General features: G+C 46.1%; 1 protein-coding gene across 1 annotated transcript in view; it reads right to left on the bottom strand.

The window, feature by feature from the left end:
- The window catches only part of C4H17orf58 (chromosome 4 C17orf58 homolog), a 28222-nt gene extending 10957 nt beyond the window's left edge, over positions 1–17265 (bottom strand). Inside the window, exons 1-2 of the mRNA XM_054978390.1 lie at positions 17194–17265; positions 2574–3200 (exon numbers count right to left, since the gene is read on the bottom strand). Coding sequence (XP_054834365.1) covers positions 2574–3200; positions 17194–17257 — 691 coding nt within the window. The 5' untranslated portion in view covers positions 17258–17265. The remainder of the gene's footprint in view (positions 1–2573; positions 3201–17193) is intronic.
- Between the last annotated feature and the right edge of the window lie 8484 nt (positions 17266–25749).

The raw sequence follows: 25749 nt of genomic DNA, 5'->3' as shown, positions 1-25749 counted from the left end.
CACAACTTCAAGTAAACAGCAGTTCTGTCCCTTTCCTACATCATAACCATCTCACTTCTTAAACTACCAACTACGGTTCTGGCCAACCCACCCATACTCAACTGCCTCCTACTTATTTTTTATCCTTTAAGGCGTCACACTCTTCTCCAAGGCTACCAGCAGTTCTGAAATGAAGCCATCTGAAATTAGACCCCAGACTGTGGGCCAAGCTACAAGTGACGAATGACACTTGAACAGCAAGTGAACAGACACACGTGTATTCCTCCCTGTTCACTTGTGCTCCACTTGCACTCCACTCGATCCCTACATGATCTTGGCTCTCTGACTTCATTCAAATGGAATAATTGGCTTCTGTCTTTTCTTTGCCCTTTGTCCCTTCTGACCATTTCATTCAATTCAGTTTTCAGCTTTTTCAGTGCTTGAGAAGACATCATTCAAGATGAGTGATATCTAATCAAATACAACACCTTACCCTCATGATGTTCTCCAGAAGAATTCAATGTTGCCGCTCCACCCCCCGCCCCCAAAAAACCAGCCATAGAACGGATCCCACAATCCCAGGATCATCCAGACTTTTATTCCTGTTATTTCATGGTACCCAAGAAGGATACAGGGACTTAACCTTTTGAGGCGCTAACTTTTTAATAACACCATTGGAAGTTCCTTGGCGGACCACAGGTGTCTTTTTTCATATCACTACCCAAGAAGTTTCTTTAGTTTTCAAGAGAAAAAAAAATGTGTTTCCAGTATCAGGTTCCACCTTACAACTTTGACACAACTTTGGGGTTTTTTTAAATCAAGTGTTTCTCAGTCATTGTAACCTACCTTCATCTGTGTATTCCCTTACAGTATTCCCTTTCATAAACAACTGGCTCCTAGGAAGAAATGTGCACAATAACTTCTTTGTGGAACTCAGACTACAGCCAATTTATAGCATTTCTTTAGACTGAATATCAACCACAAGAAGGCCCATATGGCACCCTCGCGACATCTCTGTTTCATTTGTACCATCTTCAATACTATCCGTGACTAGGTTATTTCCTATAGAAACATGCAGAAGCAGAAAGGAACATGCATGTAATTCCTAGAGATGTTGGTTGTACAAAGGAATCTGGCAGCCTGCTTCTTCAGGACAGGATTGTTCAGGTGGCAACAGACCAGGGCCGATTCCAGACGGCCCCCTGCCTCGCGAAACATCGCGCGTCGTCGCGCATCGTTGCGCAGAAAACGCGAAATATCACGTTTTCTCTCGCGAGTTTTGCACGACGTCGCGCAAAACTCGCGTGAGAAAACGCGATATTTCGCGTTTTCTGCGCGACGACGCGCGACGTTTCGCAAGGCAGGGGGCCGTCTGGAATCGGCCCAACCTGGCCAAGTCATTTTACCTCAGCTTCTTGGTGATCAAGCTTTGGAACGGGTATCTTCATAACATTTTCCTGTCATCTACCATGTCAGTTTTCAAAACTGTTCCAGAAAAGGCGGCTCAGGCATGGTCACTGAGCTCTTTACACATCTCCAGGATATAGGCCTGCTTCCATGTCAGCCTGGTTGAGAATTTGGTCAACACAAAAAGGGAGGTTTGACACACACACATCGCCCCACTCCTTCACAACTGCTTGAAAATGTGCAGTGAGTGGTGACATGTATTCCTTTTGTCCTCTTTACCTACGTCTGAGAATGTTATACAAGACATCCATAGCAGGCATGAATTACATTTTGATTGCCATTCATACAGCAGTCTCTGAAAACCAATCTGCTCTCACAGCAAACTCCTTGTGAGTGGACAGAGGAAGGATGCACTGGCAAGTGGGGGAGGGGGGCTTGGGTGGAAGGGGAGCCAGCAGTGGACGTAGGTGTATCCAGGGCTTTTTTTCTGGGAAAAGAGGTGGTGGAACTCAGCGGGATACCTGCACAGGGGGCAACTCTTGGTGGGAGATGGTGCCCCTGGTACCACATGTGCGTGCGCAAAGTGCATGCATGCTCCCAGGGCCAATGATATCACTTTGGGTAAGCTGGAACAAGCGTTGTTTTTTTTAAGTTTAAATCACCCTCGGCGAAAACGGTCACATGGCTGGTGGCCCCGCCCCCTGATCTCGAGACAGAGGGGAGTTTAGATTGCCCTCCACGCTGCTCCAGCGGCGCGGAGGGCAGTCTAAACTCCCCTCTGTCTGGAGATCAGGGGGCGGGGCCACCAGCCATGTGACCATTTTCAAGAGGTTCCGGAACTCCATTCCACCGCATTCCAGCTGAAAAAAAAGCCTTGGGTGTATCCCTGAGCACTTTCTGCCCAGGGCCCCCCAAAATCTGAAACTGACAGCCATACAGCCATAATTGAGCTAATTAAACAGAACCACAATCAGAATTTTAATTAAAATTATTTATGGGGGAATAGTGATCTCAACCACTTTATGAGTTTAACGACTTGATCCTTGCGCATGTTTACTTGGAAGAAAACTTCACCGAGTTCAGTGACACCCACCCTGCACATCACTGTGCATAAGAATGCCTTGATTTGGCTCTGTCACCAACACCACATTACAAGAGTGGAGAATCCCGTTCCTGCACTTCCTTACCTTCCTTGAATGCACTGAAGCGACGCAGAATGCTGGACGCCTGCCGATTTGTGAGCAAGGAGGATACGGTGGTATTTCGGAGGGCGTTGCTGAGTTTGTAGTAGGAATTTCCCTTGCCTGGTCGATTGAGGTGATACAGGCCAGGGGACTGGGCAGTATCCGAGTCTGTGTTCTTGAAGGCATAGACTTCAGCCAGCAGCCTGCCTTTCTGATGGGAATGTACATATTGGTGCAAATAGGAAGCGATGCTGTTGGTGGCCTCCAAATGAAGCCTATTTGTAAGCATCCGGTTGGTTTGGCTGAAGTAAGCAGCAGGAAGAGTTCCCTCCTCGTGGCTCTCAGATGGAAGGCCCTTGATGTGGCGGTGAACAGGCTGCTTCCTCAACCCTGTGTGGTTTTCTACTGCATTTTTAACCTTTTTCCTTTTGTCCACAGACAGCAGATGTGGGTCAATTGCTTTCACCCTGTGCAGGCCACTTAGAGGCAGTGGTTGGTCCTCAGCGTGATCATCATCACCCACAATGCTGTTGCCGTTCAATGGAGACTTACTGTGGCTGGGGGTCGAGCCCACTGATCCATAAGTATCTTTACTGAATGACTGGACGGACATTCCCACGTACAGGGTCTCTGCATTCAAATAAATGAGAGAGATTAAATGCCAGAACAGTGATTCTAGATCAGGGTAAGGAACTCCTGGACACGCACAGATAGCAGCACACCAGGCCATTTTGTTTAGCACCTAGGCCCTGCCCTGCCCAAGCAACAGAGGAAATGGCAGCACCACGAAAGCCAGCAGGGTGGGAGAAGTCAACAGGCACAATTATGCCCGTCATCACCTTCCTGACCTGCATGGCTACCAATTGAATCCAAGGCAAATATCTCCAATACTGTGAGTGCTGCTGAGAATTGGTGTGCCTTGTGGAGTATGCCCCGCTGGCACACCAACCTCTTCACAGGTTGACGCTATATTCCCCCCCCCCCCAGCACTTTGCCTCCCCCTGTCCTAGAAGCTAGTTCAGCCACAGTCAAGAAGACCATAGTGCTGTTGTGGCAGTTTAAATACAGGAACCTGAAAACAATGCTGTGTGAAAGACCTTTTTATTTCAGAACAGCAGCAAGCACAAAATAAACAAAAATTCACAAAGAGACAGAGATACCCAGAGAGATACATAGAAATACATGCATACACAAGGTTTCACAGCCTAAGAAGCTGACAAGATGTAAGGTGCCATAGACATTTTCAGCACACATCAAATGCTTTTTCAGACAAAAGAATTCTGATGTAAGGGCAGTGGTTTTCTTTATCTCTTGAGCTCAGATCAGAACTGCAAATTCGTTTGTTTATTTAACCACACTGTTTGATTTGGAAGTCTGGGTCTTCTGTTTAGGACAGAACATGAGATTTGCAGCCTCTGGTGTAATATGTGACAAGCATTTTACAGGAAAAAAGAACATGTTACAAACTAATTGTAATAAATTGGCCACTTCGGCGCATTTTAGACTGATTGCCTTACTAGTGGAAGTCAGTGCTAAGGAAATAAGAGTGAAAATGGGTGTTAATTTCAGGAGCTGGATTGGCAGGTGAGTCATCAGAAAAATTGCACTGGTGAGGTTCAGCACTAAAGAGTTTGGAATTGGCAGCTGGAGCTTTTCTGGGTCAAGAGACTAGAGATGGGCACGAACTGGAAAAATGGTGGTTCGTTGCGGTTTGTGTTTCATTGTGTTTCACGAACCACGAACCGGCATGAAATTGCCTGGTTCACGAACTGGTTCATTTGGTTCATGAATACTTCACTTCTAGGGCAGCAGAAGGTCTGCAGACAGCCCTTCCCCTCTTGCCTAGAAAAATGATCGATTAGTGCCAGGCTGTCTGCAGTGACGAACCGAAAAACGAACCAAATTAACTGGGCTAAAAATCATAGTGGTTCGTCTCGGGTTGTCAGAAATGCCCTCCAATGAACCACTGGTTCACGAACCAAAAAACAGCCCGGTTCGTGATCAACTTCGGTTCGTATTTCAGTTCGTGCCCATCTCTAGTCAAGACCAATTACAATATTTTCTATTTTATTTATTTAGTACATTTTTATTCCACCCTTCTTCCAAGGAGCCTAAGGCAGTGTGTATTGTTCAGCACTCCTCCATTTTATCCTCACAACAACCCTGTGACATAAGGTCTGCTGAAGAAGAAGTAACTGTTCAAGGCCACCCAGCAGGCTTCACAACAGAGCAAGGATTTGAATTCAAGTCTCTCAGTATCCAGGGATAGGGGTCCAAGGGGCTACCTCCCGCCTGCCGTTTCAAGTGCTGCTTACAGCCACTCAAACCCCTAGCAGGCCTCCTGGAAGAATAGCCCTTACTCCTCCTGTTGAGACTCACCGGTCTCCGGGTTCTTTTCCAACCTGGGGGACTCTGCACACACTTGGTCAGACGCTCACGGACACAAGGCTTATAAAGACGTTTATTAATTCGAAGAGTGTATGCAAGTAGCAGGAAACACTCTACTAAGGCACAAGCAAAAGGCATTTAAAACAATAAAAGCTTGTCTATTGTAACTATAGCTGACTAACCTAAACATAAAGCTTAGCATTTCTCTGAGGAAAACTTGAGGCTTGTACTCACTAACATACTCCTTAAACTATACCAGGCAGGTCTGGTCGTCAGGCCTGGCATAGAGCAAAAATCTCCCTCATGCTGATGGAAAAGTCGCCTGGAGCCACCTGAGGGCTGAGAGGAGCCAACCTCCCCCTCTCAGATTCCTAGCCAATCAGAGGTGCCGTCAATCAGCGTTGCTAGGCAGGAACTGAGATAAGACTCCCTCGTTTCTCAAGGCCCCCTCTCTCGGCGACAGCTTGCAGGTGCAGTTAATTAGCTGAGCCGGACATTCTGCTCCCAGGAAGTTAAGCTAGAACTGGGCCTGTGGGAACTTAGAAGCCTGAACCAATACAGGCAATGAACTTAAAGGGGCTCTGCTAGACACTCAGGTCATAATTCAGTGCTCCCACCACTCCACCACATTGCTTTCAGTAATGATTATGGGTTGCAGAGTACCTCAGCCTGGTGATGTCTAACTCTACAACAGCTCCTGTACAACTAGTAACATTTTAATTTTGTCTTTGTGAAAAACTCCACAGTTGTGTATGAACCAGCCCAGTTCTACAAATCAGTAATAACTGCTGCACAACAAGCTTGCGTTTCTAGATTTACCACAGCATCGTACATTTGCCCATTCAGCTCTTTTCTGCTTTCTCCGCCCTTTATTCTTAATTATAATGCTTTTTTTTATCAAGTTACTCTTCAAGATTGTTCAAAAGCTTCAGATGGCACAGAACACAGGCAGGCACCTCCTGAAGGGAGCCCTTTGATATTTCCCAGGCACGTTTCAGTTGAAGGATTTTGGTCTAAAAAACCTTAAACAGTTCAGGCCCAACATACTTTCGATATTACCTCCTTCTCCACATTCCGCAAGAACCCATTGAAACAATATCAGCTGCGTGCCAAGTTTGAATTGCAAGGGTTGTGTCAAGAGAGGCGATTCCACTGCCGCCGCGCATGCCTCACCGAACTCCCTTCTCCTAGAAACTTCCAAAAGGCAAGTGTTGCGTATCTTGCCTGTCCTGTAAGTCTGTCTTTTAAAGCATGCTTTTGAAAAGGAAGGTTACAAAGGTGAGAGATGAGAGAAGAGGATTTAATAAGTCTTAAGGCTTTGGTCCAGCAAGTAGAAGAACACTATGGCAAGAGAAAGACCAGACAGGGCCAAGCCATTAATCAGGGGGGAAGTAGATGCAGAGAGTTTGGCTTTCCCACTCTTCCCTCTCTCAAAGAAATCTGCTCCAACTAAAATAAAGATATCAGGTACCCTGCAACCTAGAGCCAAGCTACAAGTGACAAATGACGTAGTGATCAAGTGGTGCGCAAGTGGAGCACAAGTGAACAGGGAGGAATACTCATGAGTCTGTTCACTTGCCGCTCAAGTGTCATTCGTCACATGTAGCTTGGCCCACAAATAAAATAAACTGCTGAACTACCCTGATGCTGCAGAAGGGAAGGAACACTCGGGCCTCTGACACCAGCCAAAGAGCTGGTGTGATGTAGCCGCTGAACTAGGACCAAGATGACCCAGGTTAAGATTTTGCTTGCCATGTGACTTTTGGGTCAGTCACTCTCTCTTGTGTAGAGGGGAGAGCCACGTGCATGAACAGGATAAAAAAGTGCACCCAGTCAATAAATCGCACCACTCCTTCCATCCAAGCAACAACGCCAATGAAGGAAGATCCCCTGGCCTATCAGGGCATACGTGCTCTGTCAAACTGATCGTCTCCCCCCTTCTCTTGTGTGCCTTTTGAATTTGCAAGCCTGAATGCAGAGCCCAAGGCTGTTTGTTGATGTGAACTTCTTTGGGAGAGGATCGTCTGAGAAACAGGATAGAAATGAGATAAATATTATAAAAATAGTAATCTTCATCCTGGCGATGCTGGTACTGCTGCAAGCAGGCTATCGGTTCCTCCCTAACTGGCCCTTCTTGAGACCCAGTATGGGGAAATGAACTAGGATTGGAGAGGACAAACCACTTGATGGGAAAATTAGAGCTACTCACAGTCAGGGCTTAAGGGCTGCCGCTGCACACGTGCGCATGTGCGCATGCACGCCGGACTGCGTGATGATGTCATTGTGTATGATGTCATCGCACAGGGCTGGGTGCATGCACGGGGGGCCTTCCAGCCTCCCATTCAGTTGCTCCGTGGACCAGGCACAGCCAGCCGCCCTGGCCACTGGCTGCGCCTGGCCTGCAGAGCAACTGAACAGGAGGCTGCCCGCTCAGCTGCCCCACGCTGCCGCCGCCAGCACACGCTTCTGGCCGGGCACAGCAGCACAGGGCAATTGAGCTCCGTGGCGCACACCCCTGCCCCCGGGCCGGTGCCCCGACTGGCACCTTAGCGCCCGTGGTGGCTGCTAGTCCAGCCTCAATGGCTCACAGTGCCATCCTAAGTAGAGTTACTTCCTTCTAAATTAATTGAAGTCAATGGGCTTAGAAAGAGCAGCTTTGCTTAGAATGGCACTGGTAGTCCCCCTAGCCCCCAGTTCTAAAGTATCACAGTGCCCACAACAGCCCCGCGTATTCACTGAATGCACAAGGAGGGAGAGCGGGAGCAAAGAAGCTGGCCCACCCTCTAGCGCCGTGGGATTGCCTGGCCATCTGTGGGGGCGCCCATGGGGAAGAAGTGGCCGTGCAGAACTCTCCTGCCCCTGATCAGTGACTTCCAAAACCAGCTCCTTGGAGGAAGGCTGGGTTTCAACTGTAAACTTAAATATAACAACGCTAGTAATAGCCATCTCTGTGTCTGACGCACATTCTGGCTTAGGAAATTCCTTGAGTTTTCGAGAAAGAGCCCGGAGAGAGAGTGGAGTTTGGGGAGAGGAGGGACCACAGCAGATACGCGATTCCATAGAATCTATCCTCTGAAGCTGCCATTGCCTCCAGAGGCAATGATTGTGATTCCAGAAGAAATCCCAGCCCCGCTTGAAGCATGGTAATCCAATTTTAGTATATGTGCTGCCAGGGCTCATTTCAAGGGGGAACGCGCAGAAACGCAGTTCCGGCAGTTCCCCAAAGAGGTCACGTGTCAGGAGGCCTTGCCCACCTCTCGACCATTTTGGGCCCGTTTTGGCCTGGATTGGGGCCAAAACAGCCCGGATAGGGCGGCCCGATCCTGACCTTTTGGGGACCCCTTTTTGCCATTTTCAGCCCCCTTTTTGCCATTTTGGGCCCAATTTTGGCCCTGAATGGCCAGGATTGGGTCCAAAATAGCCAGGATAAGTGATGTCAGGGGATGTGGCATATGCAAATCAGTTATACTAATGACATGCTTCTGGTGCTGTCAAGGGGCGTGGCATATGCTAATGAGCTGTGCTAATGAGTTATGCTAATGAGTTCCTCCAGCTCTTTTTCTGTGAAATGACCCCTGGGAAATCCTATGTGAAGGCGAAGGTCATTGATGGAAAACAGTCGGGTCGCTGTTGCTGTGCTCCACTGCAGCAGGTCTAGTCCTGAGATTGGGTCTCAGCTGCCCAGTGAAATGATCGGGTTTGGCTCTGGAATTATGCCAGTGCATGTCTTCTCAGGATTAGACCCTTAGGCAACAGCAGAAGTCTTTATTCCACCAACTTCTAGAACAAGCATAAAACTATTAGTCATCCCAGCGGCAAAAGTGTTAGGCCAGGCTGCAAGGGATGCTCTTGCATCTTCCTGTTGATCTATGACTCCTGGGAAAGACAATGCAGAAAAATGCAGCTGTGGGCAAGCAGAAGCTTATCCCCCCCCTTATTTTTGTTATAAATTAAAAACACAATTTATAAACAGATCTCTCTCTAAAAAAGGAATACCGAATGTCCAGGGAGCATCCGGGGAGCAAGGTTCACATTGCATCCTGGTCAGATTGTTTAAAAGTCCCTGACAAACACAGTTATTTGGTTTCCCCATCCGTGGGAAGCCTTGTTGACAGTGTCAGCTGCACCGCTTAAGGCTTGTCACCAGCTGTGATGAATAATTCTTTAGCCTGAGATTTAGAGCTCTGACTTGCACCACTCAGCTGTCTGAGAACTCCATAAAGAACTTGAAGACTCATCTACAAGATAAAACATTGCGTTATAGTTTGACCATAACCATGTTTATTCAGAGGTCCTCTTAAGCTTGATGGGACCCTTCCAAGTAAGTATTCTTGCTTACCTATTCCCTTTTAATATTTATATGCTGCTTTTTGAACAAACACAGATCTTCCACAGATCCAAATGTTGGTTAAAAGTACAATGCAATGAGGACCATTCCTTTGGATTCCGATTTGTAGAACACACAACATGTTTCAAAAATCTCTCCTAGCTCTCACTTGCTTCTTCAGCTTGCAAAGAACATTTGAGTTAAGAAGTTTTTGCCATGAAAATTGTCCACATTTACTTATTTATTTAGCAAGCAAGCCTTTATTGGCATATATAAAATATAAGATATTAAATACAGAAACGAGTCCATACAGAATGAGATTAAAATTACAGATAGGAACAGGGCAACAGTGCGGCAAAACCAGTACAGAATATTAATTGTCCGGGCGTATAGCCATGGCACTGTAGAGAAACTTTGCTGCTATTGCAGTTATTTCCCCATCTGGTTTGTCAAGCAGAAACTGAACCTTAAAATCATCAGAAAACTCTGAAAGTTGGGCTAATATAGGATGTAGACGGTCCCAGCATGGCACCAGATAAAAAGAGCACTGGAGAAGAACATGGGAAACAGTTTCAACTCAGTCCATCGAACAAGGACAACACCTGCTATAATAAGGAATCCCATGAAATCTGCCAGATAAAATGGCTGAAGGAAGAACATTAAATCTGGCCAGAGAAAAGGCTCTGCGTAAATTGGGAGCCAGGAGTTGGTAAAGGTATACTGCTGGGAGACTTACAATAGGGACAATCCCCGAATTTAGGGGAGAGCAAGTTCTATTAGCAGAGCTATAGAGAGTTTGTAACTCTAATCTCAAAAGACTGGATTTTATTTTTGAGAAGGCCTCAGACAGCAGGGATAAAGATTCTATAGATAAGTTCAAGCTTATCTTATTTTAGCTTCAATACAGGCTGACAAACTAGAATTGGCAAATTCAGATAATAAATGATACGTATAACTAGGGGGATCAGAATTAAAATGGAGTCTCAACCAATATTTGATAGTGCGAAGCCATTTATTTATTTATTTATTTATATCTCGTGGTGAACAAAGCCACAAATCTATCAACAAGATGAAACTAAGTGCATATTAAAATGCAAACAAATCTACCCAAACAGTTTATCTTCCACTAAATGCCCTCTGAACGAAAACCATCTTACACACCTTCCTAAATTCAACATGTGAAAGTGCTCCTCACATCTTCTCTTGATAACCATTCCCCAGGACTGGACCTATCACAGAAAAAGCTTATTTATTATGACCAGGGCTTTTTTTCTGGGAAAAGAGGTGGTGGAACTCAGTGGGTTGCCCTTGGAGAAAATGGTCACATGGCCGGTGGCCCCACCCCCTGATCTCGAGATAGAGGGGAGTTTAGATTGCCCTCTGCACCGCTCAGCGGCGCGAAGGGCAATCTAAACGCTCCTCTGTCTCGAGATCAGGGGGCGGGGCCACTGGCCATGTGACCATTTTCAAGAGGTTCCGGAACTCCGTTCCTCCGCGTTCCTGCTGAAAAAAAGCCCTGATTATGACCCAACTGTTGCCTAAGAGAGGGCATTGTGAAGAGCATAGCTGGGCCGTTTCCAGACGGCCCCCCGCCTCGCGAAACGTCGCGCGTCGTCGCGCGTCGTTGCGCAGAAAACGCGAAATATCGCGTTTTCTCGCGCGAGTTTTGCGCGACGTCGCGCAAAACTCGCGCGAGAAAACGCGATATTTCGCGTTTTCTGCGCAACGACACGCGACGACGCGCGACGTTTCGCGAGGCGGGGGGCCGTCTGGAAACGGCCCTGGTGCGTGGGAGTATAACAGGACACCGATATATCAAGCTGGGTTGAACTCAAGCTACTTCACATGAATTAATTGTATTTATGACTGGCCCAAGGTAAGTTAGTGAGTTTAATCTTTGAGTATGTCTCCTTGATGGCACCCTAGCCACCATACCACACTGGCTCTCAGTGGTTAAATAACTCCTGTGTAGATAATCTATTGTTTTTATATTTACATAAAATCATAACCCTCCCTTTCTTGAAGGAGTTCAGAGTTGTACACGTAGTTTTTCTCCTTTTTGAGCTTCAGAATACACTATGAGGGGTTACCCAGTGAATTTCATGGCTGAGGGGGGTACAATCATAAAAATTCCAGGTTCTATTATTTGCAAGGAGTAAAGGTAGGAGGAAAGCCTATGTGAAGGAGCTAAGTCTGCCAACCTCCAGGTAGGGCCTGAAGACCTCCCAGAGTTACAGTTGATCTCCAGATGACAGAGATCAGTTCCCCTGGAGAAAATGGCTGCTTTGGAGGATTGACCGTATGCAGGGCTTTTTTTCAGCTGGAACATGGTGGAACGGAGTTCCGGAACCTCTTGAAAATAGTCACATGGCTGGTGGCCCTGCCCCCTGATCTCCAGACAGAGGGGAGTTGAGATTGCCCTCCACGCCGCTCCAGCGGCGCGGAGGGCAATCTCAACTCCCCTCTGTCTGGAGATCAGGGGGCGGGGCCACCAGCCATGTGACCATTTTCTCCGAGGGCAACCCACTGAGTTCCACCACCTCTTTTGATATTATACCCTGCTAAGGTCTCTCTCCTCCTCAAACCCCACCCTCCCCAGGTTTCACCCCTCCCACCCCAATCTCCAGGAATTTTCCAACTTGCAGTTGGCAGGTGACTTTTACTAATGAAAGCTCAAAAATTATACAAGACTGCAGTCGGTTCCCGGTTCTTTATTTGCATCCCCTAGTTCCTTATTTGTGAATCCAACCTCAAAATCTGAGGATACTTTAAAAGCTCTGCACCTCAAAATAAACTGCGGACCAACATGTATCATACACCCCCACATTCAGGGGACTCTGCCTCCAAGTGGTCCTGTGCTGTTTGGAATAAGGGACTGAGATTCAGGAACCAACTTTAGCCTCCTAAAAATTATGACATTGAAATACCAGTTGCATTTCCCGCCCCCATTTAAACAGATTGCCAACATGAAGCGGAGTATGAACACATTTTTATTACACCCACCCAGGCAGGTCTTTTTGAGGGTGGGTCAGTGTTTACGTTACTCCCTCTTTCCAGTCCTTCCCCACCTCCCCTCCCCTCTAGATTTAGATTGTCAATATAAAGAGCATTTGAAAAGCAGTTTATATGCATGCAAATCCTACATGGACTGTTTGCAGCTCCCATTGTTGAAGCTGGGTGCGAGTGGTTAAGCGCCAATTCTTAAGCCTCACGATTGTTGACTTCGTCATTGACTGCTCTCTTTCCCATGACAACAGCTGGTGAGAGTAAAGATTCCCTGAAACCGCCCATGAAGGCAGAACATTACCATGGAGGGAAGAAAAATCCCTGTGAAGAAACAAAGAATGAAGGGCCAATGACGGCTCTTTCGCCTAAACAGGCTGACAGGGTTTGTTTTGCTTTATTATTCCTCCTTCCTTGAAAAGACCCTAATTTTTTGTTAATTTTCTGTCAGGTTAAGACCCTCAGTCTCATTATGACATTCAAAGAGATGCATGTAATATTTTAATTTTTCATTAGACAAAACAGCTCATGAAAAGTCTCCAGTTCAGGGCTTCTCAAGCTGTATGTGCCTCATATGGTGAAGAAAAGAGCAGCTGCCCATATATTCAATGGACAGTGGTCTGGGAGTAAGCAGATTTTAAGGAAAATGGGAAGTCTACGAGCCAAGCTACAAGTGATGAATGACACTTGAACGGCAAGTGAACAGACTATGGGCCAAGCTACACATGACGAATGACACTTGAACAGCAAGTGGATTGAGTGGAGGGCAAGTGAACAGGGAGAAATACACTTGCCGTTCAAGTGTCATTTGTCATGTGTAGCTTGGCCCTCACGTGTATTCCTCCCTATTCACTTGTGCTCCACTTGCGCTCCACTTGATCACTACGTGAAGCGCAAGTGGAGCGCAAGTGAATGGCAAGTGAACGGAGGAATACGCGTGAGTCTGTTCACTTGCCATTCAAGTGTCATTCATCACTTGTAGCTTGGCTCTAAGTCACCTTAGGGTTTAAGATATTGAGTGAAGGGAATCTAGTGTAGAACGTATTTATTTAGACATTTATATTCTGTTTTTCTCCTCAATGAGGATCCAGAGTGCCTTATAAAAGCTTCCTCCATTTTATCCTCACAACAACAATCCTGTGAAGTAGGTTAGGTATAGAGAGACTGTCTGGCCCAGGGTCACCCAATGAGCTCCCATGGCAGAGAGAGGATTTGAATTTGGGTCTCCCAGACCCAATATGCTAACCACTACCCCGTACTTTTACTCAGGGCTTTTTTTCTGAGAAAAGAGGTGGTGGAACTCAGTGGGTTGCCCTTGGAGAAAATGGTCACATGGCTGGTGGCCCCGCCCCCTGATCTCCAGACAGAGGGGAGTTTAGATTGCCCTCCGCGCCGCTCAGCGGCGTGGAGGGCAATCTAAACTCTCCTCTGTCTGGAGATCAGGGGGCGGGGCCACCAGCCATGTGACCATTTTCAAGAGGTTCCAGAACTCCATTCCACCGTGTTCCAGCTGAAAAAAAGCCCTGCTTTTACTGTTATCCTGAAAGGAAGCCTGGTAGGAAAGCTTCCACTGAAAGAATGAATATTTGGTTTTACCACAAGAAAATTCCTGTTTTTTTTTTTTTTAAATGGTGGGTTATCCTCTTCTAACACAAAGTACGCCACACTTTATCAACTTGACCTGCTCAGTTCTGCTCACCCAAAATTCACCCCAGCTTGGGGTGGGTTTTTTTATATTTGATATGCCTAAGTCATCCTGACAAAAAAATGCCCCCTTAGCCCCTTATGAGTGTGTCCACTAGAAGGGTGTTTAAATGAGATAAAAGTTAACGTTACATAGAGAAGTAGATAAAAGCTCTGGAACTTCAAAAATAACTGCTTTATTCAATTTTTATGTTTCTGATTCTATAAAGCACATAGACAATGAAATACATGGAGCTTAATGGCAAAAATTAATAATAGATTTTCCCCTATTTATTTGAAGGGATGGATAACTATCTGGCTGTGGCTTTGGTCTCCCATCTTGGCACTAACCCAGCAGCCCCTAACCTTTTTAACCCTCCAGACTCCTTTGGAATTCTGGCACAGAGTGGTGGATGCAACCACAAAATGGCTGCTACAAGAGATGGAGCCAGCCATAAAATGTCAGGGAATGAGGTCATGTATAACTCTAATATAGTAACTCTTCAACATTTTAAAATAAACATATTGTATAAAAAATATTTTCTTTCATACATCTTTAGTCACAGAGTGATGATCCTTGTGCTATGATGGCAGTTGTTGCTGAAGCATCTTTTTAATAATAATAATAATAATAATAATAATAATAATAATAATAATAATAATAATAATAATAATTTATATACCGCCCTTCGGGACAACTTAATGCCCACTCAGAGCGGTTTACAAAGTACGCCATTATTATCACCACAACAAAACACCCTGTGAGGTGGGTGGGGCTGAGAGAGCTAGAAGCTGTGACTGACCCAAGGTCACCCAACTGGCTTCAAGTGGAGGAGTGGGGAATCAAACCTGGCTCTCCAGATTAGAGTCCCACGCTCTTAACCACTACACCAAACTGGGTCTCTGCACAGCCCATGGGATTTCCAGTGGCCAATCAGAAGCACTGCTGCGCAAAAACCCCACCTGACCCTGTCCAATTTCTTTAAAAACTTAGCAGGTGCCAGGAAAGGTGTTAAGGGGACACCATATCCCTGCACTAATCAGATGCAAGCATGTCATGTACCATCAGACCTGATAAAGCTTGGCACCTCTAACGGCAAATATTTTGCTCTCGAGACAAGCTTCACTTTGCTGAATCTGTTCTAGCTGTCATTTATGAGATGAATGTAAGCTGGACAGGCTGAAATGGTGCCTCCGATCTTCAGCCCTCAGATGGAGACCGTCCTGGTAAGCAACTTAAGCGAATTATACCACTGTTTCTGCCCAAGAGGAAAAAAAGAAATACAGCCTGTATTAAACTACAATGACTCTCCCAGGAGCTGTGGGACCTTTCTTCACTAACAAAAATAGATCAAAAATGAAACTGCCCTACAGTCTGTGAACTCTGCAGTGTTTAGGAACATTTCCTGCGGCAGTTCCTAAACCTTGCACATTTTAAAACTCGAAGGTTAGATATAAATATTTTTTAAAAATACAGCGAATAAGGCAAGCAATCCAGTCCAGCCATTCTTGAAATAGAGAATCACAGGTATAGAAGAGGAGAAATTGGGCATGGAAGAAAAAAGATCTAGGTGGGTGGAGGACAATGGCTTAATAAAAGCTATTTACAGTGCTATCCTCAACAGAGTTTGGCACCCTTCTAAATGCACTGAAGTCAATGGACTTAGAAGGGTGTAACTCAGCTTAGGCGTCCACTGAGAGATGCTTAGTGCTGCACTCAGATCAGTTGGAGGAAATGGTACATTTCTGAGTAAACACACTTAAGCAGGGCTTTTTTCCAGCGGGAATGCAGTGGAACGGAGTTCCGGAACCTCTCGAAAATGGTCACATGGCTGGTGGCCCCGCCCCCTGATCTCCAGACAGAGGGGAGTTGAGATTGCCCTCCGCGGAGGGCAATCTCAACTCCCCTCTGTCTGGAGATCAGGGGGCGGGGCCACCAGCCATGTGACCATTTTCTCCGAGGGCAACCCACTGAGTTCCACCACCTCTTTTCCCAGAAAAAAAGCCCTGCTTAAGAGAGGTGAAAAGTTTCAACCAGTCAGTCTGATGCAGAACAGATACCTCCCCTCTCTCCTCCAAAGCGCCTCATGTGGTAAAAGGTTACTTTCAGGGAAGTTGTTGTAAGCAGAATTACACTGCAGTCAATGGGTTTAGAAGGACATAACTCTGTTTAGGATTGCACTGTTTGTCACAGTATTTAATACTAGCAATGCAGAATTTCAAGCCCTCTGTACATGGGGACACGGAAGCCTAGGCAAGAGGGGAAGACAGGTTTGAAGGTAGCAAACACTTTCTTTACAAGCTTTGGTTTTATTTTGGGGTGGGGTTTTTTTTTGGCTTGCCCTATTCCCGGGGCTTGGGGCGGGTGGGTTGTATTTGCTCTTCAGCAATGTCACTCGAACGAGAAAACATAGCCAGTATCCCCCCTCCACTTCACCCCACCCCAACAAAACTCACAGAACAGCCAGTTATATACACCGTATCTTCAGTTCCACCACCACGTTCAACTGCCAGCCCTTGTTTATGCTGACTTTATATTATTTCTAATGTACATGTTAACAGGAAGAGGAGGCATGGTTTATCCTCTAGCATATTTTTATCCCAACCTTTCTCTGTAAAGCTCAGGGCAGAGAACATGAATCTCTCTTCCCCGTTTTAACCTCACAACAGCCCTATCAGGTCGGTTAGGCAGCAAGAAGATTTGCTTCCTGGCTGCGAGAGGATTTGGACCAGCGTCTTCCAGAGTCTAGATTCTAGAATTCCAGATTCTAGATCAGCACCACTACACCACATTGGCCATGTTGCCAGCTTCACAGACTGCTGTGCCCATTTGCTTTGTTTCTGTTGCATTTCAAACAGGTGCCTGCTTTGAGTACACACCTGAAACAGCCTTCAGAAGTAGAAACACAGCCAGGGGAAACAGAAAAGCCACATGCCAGGAAGAAATATGGAACTGAAAGCAACTGGGGAGAGAGATGAAGAAATTAGAGTAGCGAGGGAATCACAGCAGCTATAAGATTTTTTCAGTGTCTGTGAAGTGCCCCCACCCCAGTCTGACAGGCAGGCTGAAAAGTTCTCTCTCCTCAGAAGTTTGGGTGAGAGTGACTTCAGCGGCTCAGTGCAAAGGGTGAAGAAAAAACGTTTGCAAGAATGAGAACGCCTGTCAGCTTCAGCTCAGCAAAGTACCGTCTCGTCCTACCATTGAGCGCTGCGGCACCTTACCTGCCCCCAAGCTGAAGGAGGAGCCCACGGTGAAGAACAGGAGCCAGACAACTCTAGATGCCATTGCGGAGGAAACTGGTTTCCACGCTGAAAATGAACTAGAGTCTCCCTCACACTCTCTCTCTTTTTTTGGCCCTTCCCCCTGTTCATGCTAATGAGAGGCATCCTTAGGGGAAACAGGAATCAGTCACTGGCCAAGCCACTGGAGCAAGACCGAGTTGCTCCAGCCCCAGTTGCCGGCTCTCCGCTTCTGAAAATGGGACTTCACCTCCCACTTGCAAGCAGCAAGGACTTGACAGCGTAAAAGCTGCTTCTTAGCTTCTTGCAATTAGAGCAGGTCTCATAGATTTCTACAACTCTCTGTGAAAAATTAAATTTCCTCCCCATTCAACAAACCAGGTTTGAGGAGATTGCCTCACCATCACCACCACCACAAAAATACCATTTGAACTCTATTTTACATCCATGCTTTCATCACTAATGACCCTTTTTGACAAGATGAATTAATAGAAGATACACAGGTCTGACCTGGATAGCCCAGGCAAGCTGGATCTCATCGGATCTCAGAAGCTAAGCAGGGTCGGCCTTGGTGGATAATTGGATGGGATATCTCCAATGAAGGCCAGGGTTGCAGAGGCAGGCAATGGCAAACCACCTCTGTTAGTCTCTTGCCATGAAAATCCCAATACAGGTCACCATAAGTCAGCTTTATTTGATGGCACTTATACAGGTATCTATCAACAGTTGTTAGTAAGGAAGGATAGGTAAATGGAAACTCCATGTGCAGACGGAATATACCTTGGAAAACAACAATACCTGTGGAATTTGTGTGAACTTCCCAGAAGTATTTGGCTAGCCGCTGCTGGAAACAAAATGCTGTGTTTAAAAAAAAGTAAAAATATTTTATCCCACTTTTGAAAGAGAGGAGGGAAATGATTACAGTATAAGGTTCCAGTTTACTATCCAGTTTGTAGCATTCTGGACCAAATGAAGAATTTTCAGATCAGCTCCACATATACTTCAAGCCCACTCTTCCAAAAACAAGGATCATTCTTCCTAAGTCGTTTTTAGACAGGAACGGCTGCAGCTGGCACACCAACCCAAGCTGTTAAAAGGCATTTGGAAGCAGAGACGTTACTTGGGCATCAATTAAAAAGGGCAGATCTGAAAGTAACACGAGCTGTGAACTACTTATAAAGGAGCAGGGCAACTCCAGCAATATAGGATGATCGCTCCAGTCAGGCAAACTATTTACCTCCATCTTACCTAATTTTATTAGCGTTCATCCAGCACATTGCCAATTTTGGACACCTGTTGAAAACATCCTCTACAAAATTTCCAAATAACGTTGCCCAGTGGCTTCATGTAGATAAAATAGCAGGGTGTGTGTGTGTGGCAGAGCTCCATAGCACAAATTCTAAGGAGCACAACAGAATACTCTCATCAGTTCCTTCCGAAACCTCAAAGCACAGTACTCCCAACTCCCAACCCGAACAAGCAGACAAGAAGGATATCACTTCTGAAAACCACTGAGAAGTCCTAGAGAATCAAAGGGGTTGCTCTCCTCCTGGTGAAGGTCAGTTTGGTAATTTCAGTACCAAAGCCAAGCCAGAATCACACAAGACAAAAGCAGCAGGAGGGCAGCCAAGGGAAAGAGTGACAGGGTACATAATCTAAATGACACAGTCATCTTCCAACCAGAAGAATGAGCTGATGTTCCTGCCAAAGACAGTCTTCCCAATAGGAGTTATGTGCAGTGTTTCCACTCTCTGCCAATCACTGCAGTTGCTCTAATGAGTGTGTGTCCTTTAGTCAGAGTTAAAAGTCTTGAAAAGCTCAGTTTATGCACCGGTTACCCTTTAATATGCCTTAATCACCATCTTACGTATAAGCAGAATGAGCTGGTAAAACTCTGAGGTGGTCGAATGTCCCAGATTAAATAATTTCACTGTGACTGAAACAGCTTCAATCCAATTTTCCTACCTTGTGGATTATCAGACTGCAGTACTCCAAACAGGACAAATATCCTGAAATAAGTCTGATGAGCGCATTCCTAGCCGCTATGAACAGAAAACTAACGCCAAGCAGAATCCAAAGAGATTTTGCAACTTTTTGCTATTTTACCCGAGTTGAATAAAACATTCCTTTTCTCTTTTTTTCTGAGCTTGGGAGGACTATGCCCTGTGAAACACAGTGAAGGTCAAGTACTTAAAATCCTGCAGAAAAACAACAATTTAGTAGCAAAATAGAAAAGTGTCCAGTAGCACCTTTAAGACTAACCAACTTTACTGTAGCATAAGCTTTTGAGAACCACAGTTCTCGTCGTCAGATGCATGCCGAATTTAGTAGGCATTAGTGTGTGTGTGTGTGTGTGTGTGTGTGTGTGTGTGTGTGTGTGTGAGAGAGAGAGAGAGAGAGAGAGAGAGAGAGAGAGAGAGAGAGAGAGAGAGAGAGAGAGAGAGAGAGAGAATGGTTGAAATAGGCAATGGACATTTTAAGAGTTCTTCCACATAAGCTAGAAACCTGAAAGTCGGCACTTACATAATCAAAGAAACCTTGGCTACTAGAAAGCTCTGAAAATGGATCATTAGTACAACTTATTCTCAAAAGTAGAGCATGAAATACCCCAAACCAATCACAGTATTTCAATATCTGCCAGAATGCTGAAATTTGACACAGCTTGAAACACAGTGTTGTTGCTTCCCATATATTCTAGTGGCTAGGATCTCTGGTTTTCACCCAGGTACTACAGCTTTGAGTTCTCAAATAGGAATGGAAAATCTTTGCGTGAGGGGCTATCGTTCAGCAGTTGGGCGCGTAGTTCAGTCCTGAGCACCTCCAGTTAACAGGATCTCAGGCAGCAGGGAAAAGATCTCCACCTGAGAAATTCTGGAGACTGATGTAGATGGAACAATGATCTAATTTGATACCAGAAAGCTTCACGGGTCTAACAATGGATGTTTACATACCTCTCAGGACTTGAAGTCTACCTCAGAAGCCAACACAGAGCAAGTGTGCTTTTGACTAGAAGGACAAGCCTTTGGCATGAGCCGAAGGGCAAGAGGCAAAGGGATCTTGGCCTCTGGCTCATGAGTATTGGCCCTGGCAGGTCATGACGTCAGGTTGCACCTATCCCTCCTTCCGGTCCTTCTCCCCATTGAGGAAATCCTGGTTATATTATATCAAGCCTTAAAGCACTGCTGCTGAATGCCAAGTTGGCTTGCAGTAAACTCTCCTTGACCTGGCACGCATCTCAGAGACTGGATGGGTGAAGGGGGAGTGGTGGCGATCTCCCAGCTTTGCACCCCTGGTTTCCTGGTACAACATCAGCAGAGGTCTGGTGGGTGAGAAGGGGGAGTGACTCTGTGGTACTCAGGCTCACTGCAGGTCTGGTTGGTAATAAAGACATCTCTGGAAAATGTGGTTGTAAGACCCCTCCTGAAGAAGGCATCCCCAGGCTCTAATGACTTAAACTACGACCACTAGATGTCCAACGTTCTTTTTTTGGCAAGGTGCTTGAGCGGGTGGTGACTTTGCGGTCTTGGAGGAGATGTTTTCTCTAGTCCCATTTCAGTTCAGATTCAGCACTGGACTGAAATGGTCTTAGTTGTCCTGACTGATGATCTTCTCTGGGAGAGTGACAGGGGAGTGCGTTCCTGCTGATTGTCCTAGATATCTCAGGGACCTTTTGATACCCTCAACCATGGTATCCTTCTGGGAAGGCTGGCTAGGTTGGGAAGAGGAAGGTACTGGGCTTCTGTGGCTCCATTCTTACTTGACCAGCTGATTCAAGAAGGTGATGCTGGGGAACTGCTGCTCAGCCCCATAACATTTATGCTATGGGGTTCCTTGACCGTATGCTGCATAACATTTTCATGAATTAGTCGTTTTCATGAAACTACTGGGAGAAATCATCAGATGTCAGTTTCTGCCAGGTAGATCCCTCAGCCCCTCTCCAGTGAACACGCATTGATTCCAGTAGAAAAGCTTTTATTAGGATCTTTACAGTTCAGGTCTGAACTCCATCACAGAGCTTGGTAGAAGTGACAAGGCAAAACAAAAAGTCTATTATACTTGATTTTCCCGTGCTCTTGCAACTGTTAAGGTTTTGGCACGCAGGTTTACACAGGTCATGTGAGAACCCTTTATAGTTATGGCTAAATAGTGAGTACACAATAATTGGTTCCCAGCATCTGGGCAAAGTAGCAAAAGCAGGCGTCCGGAGTCTCCAAGGTCGTCTCTAGATAGGAGATGCATAGTTCTGTGAGATAACATGAGGGGCACATCCTGGGTCTGGAAAAGTAACAATTATAATATGGAAAGAACATGGCTAAGGAGAGAATACATCAGGTTAGCATTAAAGCATTGTAACTTCAATATACTGAGGCATCAGTGACATAACAACCAAACAATCATGGCATGGCTGTACACAGACATGACAGGTGATTTCCAGTAAGAATCTTCCCTCATGTGAATAGCCCAGACAAGCCTGATCTCGTCCTATTGGAAGCTAAGCAGGGTCGGCCTTACTTAGTAATTGTATGGGAGACCTCCAATGAAGACGAGAGTTACAGAGGCAGGCAATGGCAAACCACCTCTGTTAGTCTCTTGCCTTGAAAACCCCACCAGGGATTGCCGTAAGTCAACTGGAGAGCCAGTTTGGTGTAGTGGTTAAGAGCGCGGGATTCTAACGTGGAGAGCTGGGTTTGATTCCCCACTCCTCCACTTGAAGCCAGCTGGGTGACCTTGGGCTAGTCACCGCTCTCTGGAGCTCTCTCAGCCCCGCTCACCTCACAGGGTGTTTTGTAAACCGCTCTGAGTGGGCATTAAGTTGTCCTGAAGGGCAGTATATAAATCAAATGTTGTTGTTATTATTATTAACTATGACTTGATGGCATTTTCAACCACCATCAAAATGCAGATCACCCAACTCTAGGCAGATAACAGTCAAGTCGGGTGGGTATGTGGAAGTCATGAACAGGTGTCTAGAGAAGGTTAAGAGTAACTTAAACTTTTGGAGCAAAGGGGGTGTGTGCGGTTGATGGACTGGATGGGTCTCAGCCCCAGCACCTCTGGTCTTGGCAAACGAATGACAGCTTCTGATGGGGTTTATTGGAGCCCCTGCTCTCGAGGAGATAAAATGCTCCCAGGTGTGTCCTCTCCACAGCATTGGGGAGGAAGCCAGAACCCTTTGTCTTGATTTGTGCAACCTGCTGCAAAACACATTTACTCCAAAGTAGACCGTTTCCTTACAAACGCTTGGAAATGTGCTCGAGTCATGGAGGCACACGGTCTTTGGGAGTATGTCTCCTAACTCTTGGTGTGTCTTGCTTTACTTCCGAGTAAGGTAGTGTTGGCTCTGCAATTCATATGCAAACCAACAGATTGCCAATTCTCCAGTAGAAGTGGGTAGCACTAAAGAGTATTGCATGATACACATTAGCTTTGGACCTGTGTTTGTTTGCCCGTGAGAAAGCATTGGAGGAAATGCATGCTTTAAATTGCTGGTCCACCGTTGGGTAGGAATCTGGGGATCAGCAACTTCATTCCCCGGAGGGAAAGGTCCTTGTGAATATCTGTTGGTTTGAAGTTTGTTTATTTAGAGTTTTCCTCATCGGAAATTTGATTGGAATACTTACCGTGGAACCCTTCATGTTCCTTTAAGAGACATTTAGCACATACCTACAAAAAAAAAACAAAGTTACTTTCTGGATAATGGGACTGTTTACCTTTAACAGAATGGCTATTGAATTTGTTTATATACTGTAAATAGTTGTGGAATGTATTGATACTGATGTTTATTCTCTTGTATTTATAAACATATAATGATTGTTATAATTAGTAATATATGCACTTAGTCGTTTTATAAATTAACAATATACCACTTGAGAATTCATCATAATGATAAAATTAATCTTTGCTCAGATAATTGTTTTTCCACTTTTTTGTGGGATGAGGAGTGGAGCAGGTGGCAATGCCCACCCACCCACCCCCGCCTTCACCCAGCTGGGATATGGAGCAGAGCAAGTGGTAATGCCCACATCCCCCTTCACCCAGCTTGGATCAAGAGTGGCACAACAAATCAGACGAAAGTCCCCATAATTCAACAATAATTCTGTAGAAAACAGTTACAAAATCTAATATAATTTTTACACTTTTTGTAATTTTATGTTAAAGTGCTCAGTGCATAAATATCAGTGAATACATAGCTTAAATAACTGGCATTGAATAAACATCAGCCACCGGCATTTAACAATATATGCTGGAGAAAGTTAATAGAGTAATAATGAATAAGTAATTACTGTCCGGGGTAGAGCACCCCAAGCACCCCGGACTTGCCACAGCCCCCTTACCCGAAAGCCGATGGGATGCTGGTGGCAGGCGCAAGAAGCCCCAGGGAGAGGGTGCCGCTCCAGACAACCGCAAGGGAAAGGAAAAGGGAGCCAGAGGGAAAGATCAGCCAGGGGCACGCCGCCTAACCCCACCCCAAAGGGCAAGAGGTGCACACACCGGTCCAAGGTGCCACCTAGGGGGTAGAGGTACTGGAAGCCCCTGCCCAAGCCCTAGGAGAAACCAGTAACCCCTGGCACCAAAGGGGGTTGGCTGAACTCCAGGAGACCAGCCCGGCTCCTCGTGAGCAAAGACAGAGGAAAGACTGAGGGAGAAAGGATGGGCACACCTAAGGGAAGCCCCAGCTGGGATACATTGAGCCCCACCCTGCAAGAGAGGCAGGGAATGCAAGGAGGAGCTAATGTAAGGGGAAGAACACCTGAGGGCAGGCACAGCTGGGCAGCATCAGGAGAGGGAAGGAGCCTGGAAGGAAGGGCGGGGGAAGTTGGCAAAAACCGTATAAAAGCTGGCTCAGGAGAGAGTTCGTGGTGGGTTGTGTAGGAGTGATGGAGTGGTTGGAAGCAAGAGTATAAGGGTGCAAGGAGGAAGGGCGGCGGCGGCGGTGGGTGGACTGAGGAGTCAGGGTGAGGTATACCACCCCTCCTTCCACAGAGCAGGGGCCTGCAGTATCCCTGACACCCCACTGGAGGCAGAGCCAGGCACTCCGGCGTCCCACACAGGGGCGGTTGGGGCAAGCCCTGACAATTACAATAGATCACATTCACAAACACTCATGGACTGGCAATATCAAGACACCATTTACAATAAATATAAGAATAAAGAATAATTTCCGCCGCTCCGTGGAGGGCAATCTAAACTTCTCTCTGTCTGGAGATCAGGGGGTGGGGCCACCGGCCATGTGACCATTTTTAAGAGGTGCCGGAACTCCGTTCCACCGTGTTCTGGCTGAAAAAAAAGCCCTGCTTGTATCAAGTATATTGATGGCCATGGTGGACTTACAATCACACTGCAAACAATTCTGGCATACTTTAGATCCAAACAGAAGTAATCATTCCAGCCAAAGGGGGAAGGAACATCTCCCACTGAAGTTCAAGGGCCAAACTGCAGCTTCTCATTTTCCCCCAAACATTTGTATGCTACTTTTACATCAAAAATGATCTACAAGGTTGTCCACGCTTTCTTTTAAAAAGAGAGAACAATAAAGCTGGCGTTGCAAAACACAACAGTATGGCAATGCCATGCATATAAGGTTGCCACCTGGCCTGGAGAACAATGTCCTGTTCTTTTCATAGAGGTTTAATGTGCAGTAATTGGACAGATGAAACTTTTCCTGATATGGAGGTAAACAAAATCCCATCAATCCTATCGAAGGGCAGGACTTTTTTAAAAAATTCAGGCCACTTTGCAACCCTGGTGACACAACAGCTGAGTGGAACTAACACACTGCAGGCGTCAAAAACAAGCAGCAGGGAGCTGAGCTAGACCTGAAAGTAGCTGGAACTAGTGAAGATGCCACAGTGCAGGAGAACAGGCGCTATAGGTTTCCTGCAGTGAGCAGGTTGTTAAGCCATCGTAGGTCTTGAATGGGTCAGATCATTTCTAAATGTTTTTGAAAGGCAGCATCACGCAAAGAGCCAAGCTACAAGTGATGCCTGACACAGGTTGGACACTTGTCAGCTTCCCTCAAGTTTTGATGGGAAATGTAGGCGTCCTGGTCTTGCAGTTTGGCTCTCCATTTAATTGAAGTTTACAGAGTGGCAGTCTATGCGAGGGAGAACATGCGGTCGGGAGGGGAGTGCAGGTGTCGGGCTCTTGCCAGGCACCCCCCTTCCCCTCTGTTGGGTTTGTGGGGGGGGGGGGTGTCTGTAAACCAATTAAATGGAGAGCCGTGCTGCAAGACCAGGACACCTACATTTCCCATCAAAACTTGAGGGAAGCTGACAGGTGTCCAACCTGTGTCAGGCGTCACTTGTAGCTTGGCTCTCAGTCACTGCAAGTAGGACAATGATATAAACTCAGGGAAAGAGGGTGAATACTATCCGCCCAGAGTAGATACATCCCTGTAGATGTATTTATTTACTTATTTTTAAATTATTTAGACACCTTTCTACCTTGCAGTAATTCAAGGTGTCTTACAAGATTAATAAAATAATAATAAAAATACACTTACCCCCCCTCCCCGAATGTAAAAGTGCAGTTTAAGAC

Source organism: Eublepharis macularius, chromosome 4 (genome assembly GCF_028583425.1).
Source record: "Eublepharis macularius isolate TG4126 chromosome 4, MPM_Emac_v1.0, whole genome shotgun sequence".
NCBI classification, from domain to species: domain Eukaryota; kingdom Metazoa; phylum Chordata; class Lepidosauria; order Squamata; family Eublepharidae; genus Eublepharis; species Eublepharis macularius.
This window is presented reverse-complemented; position numbering and strand designations above follow the sequence as displayed.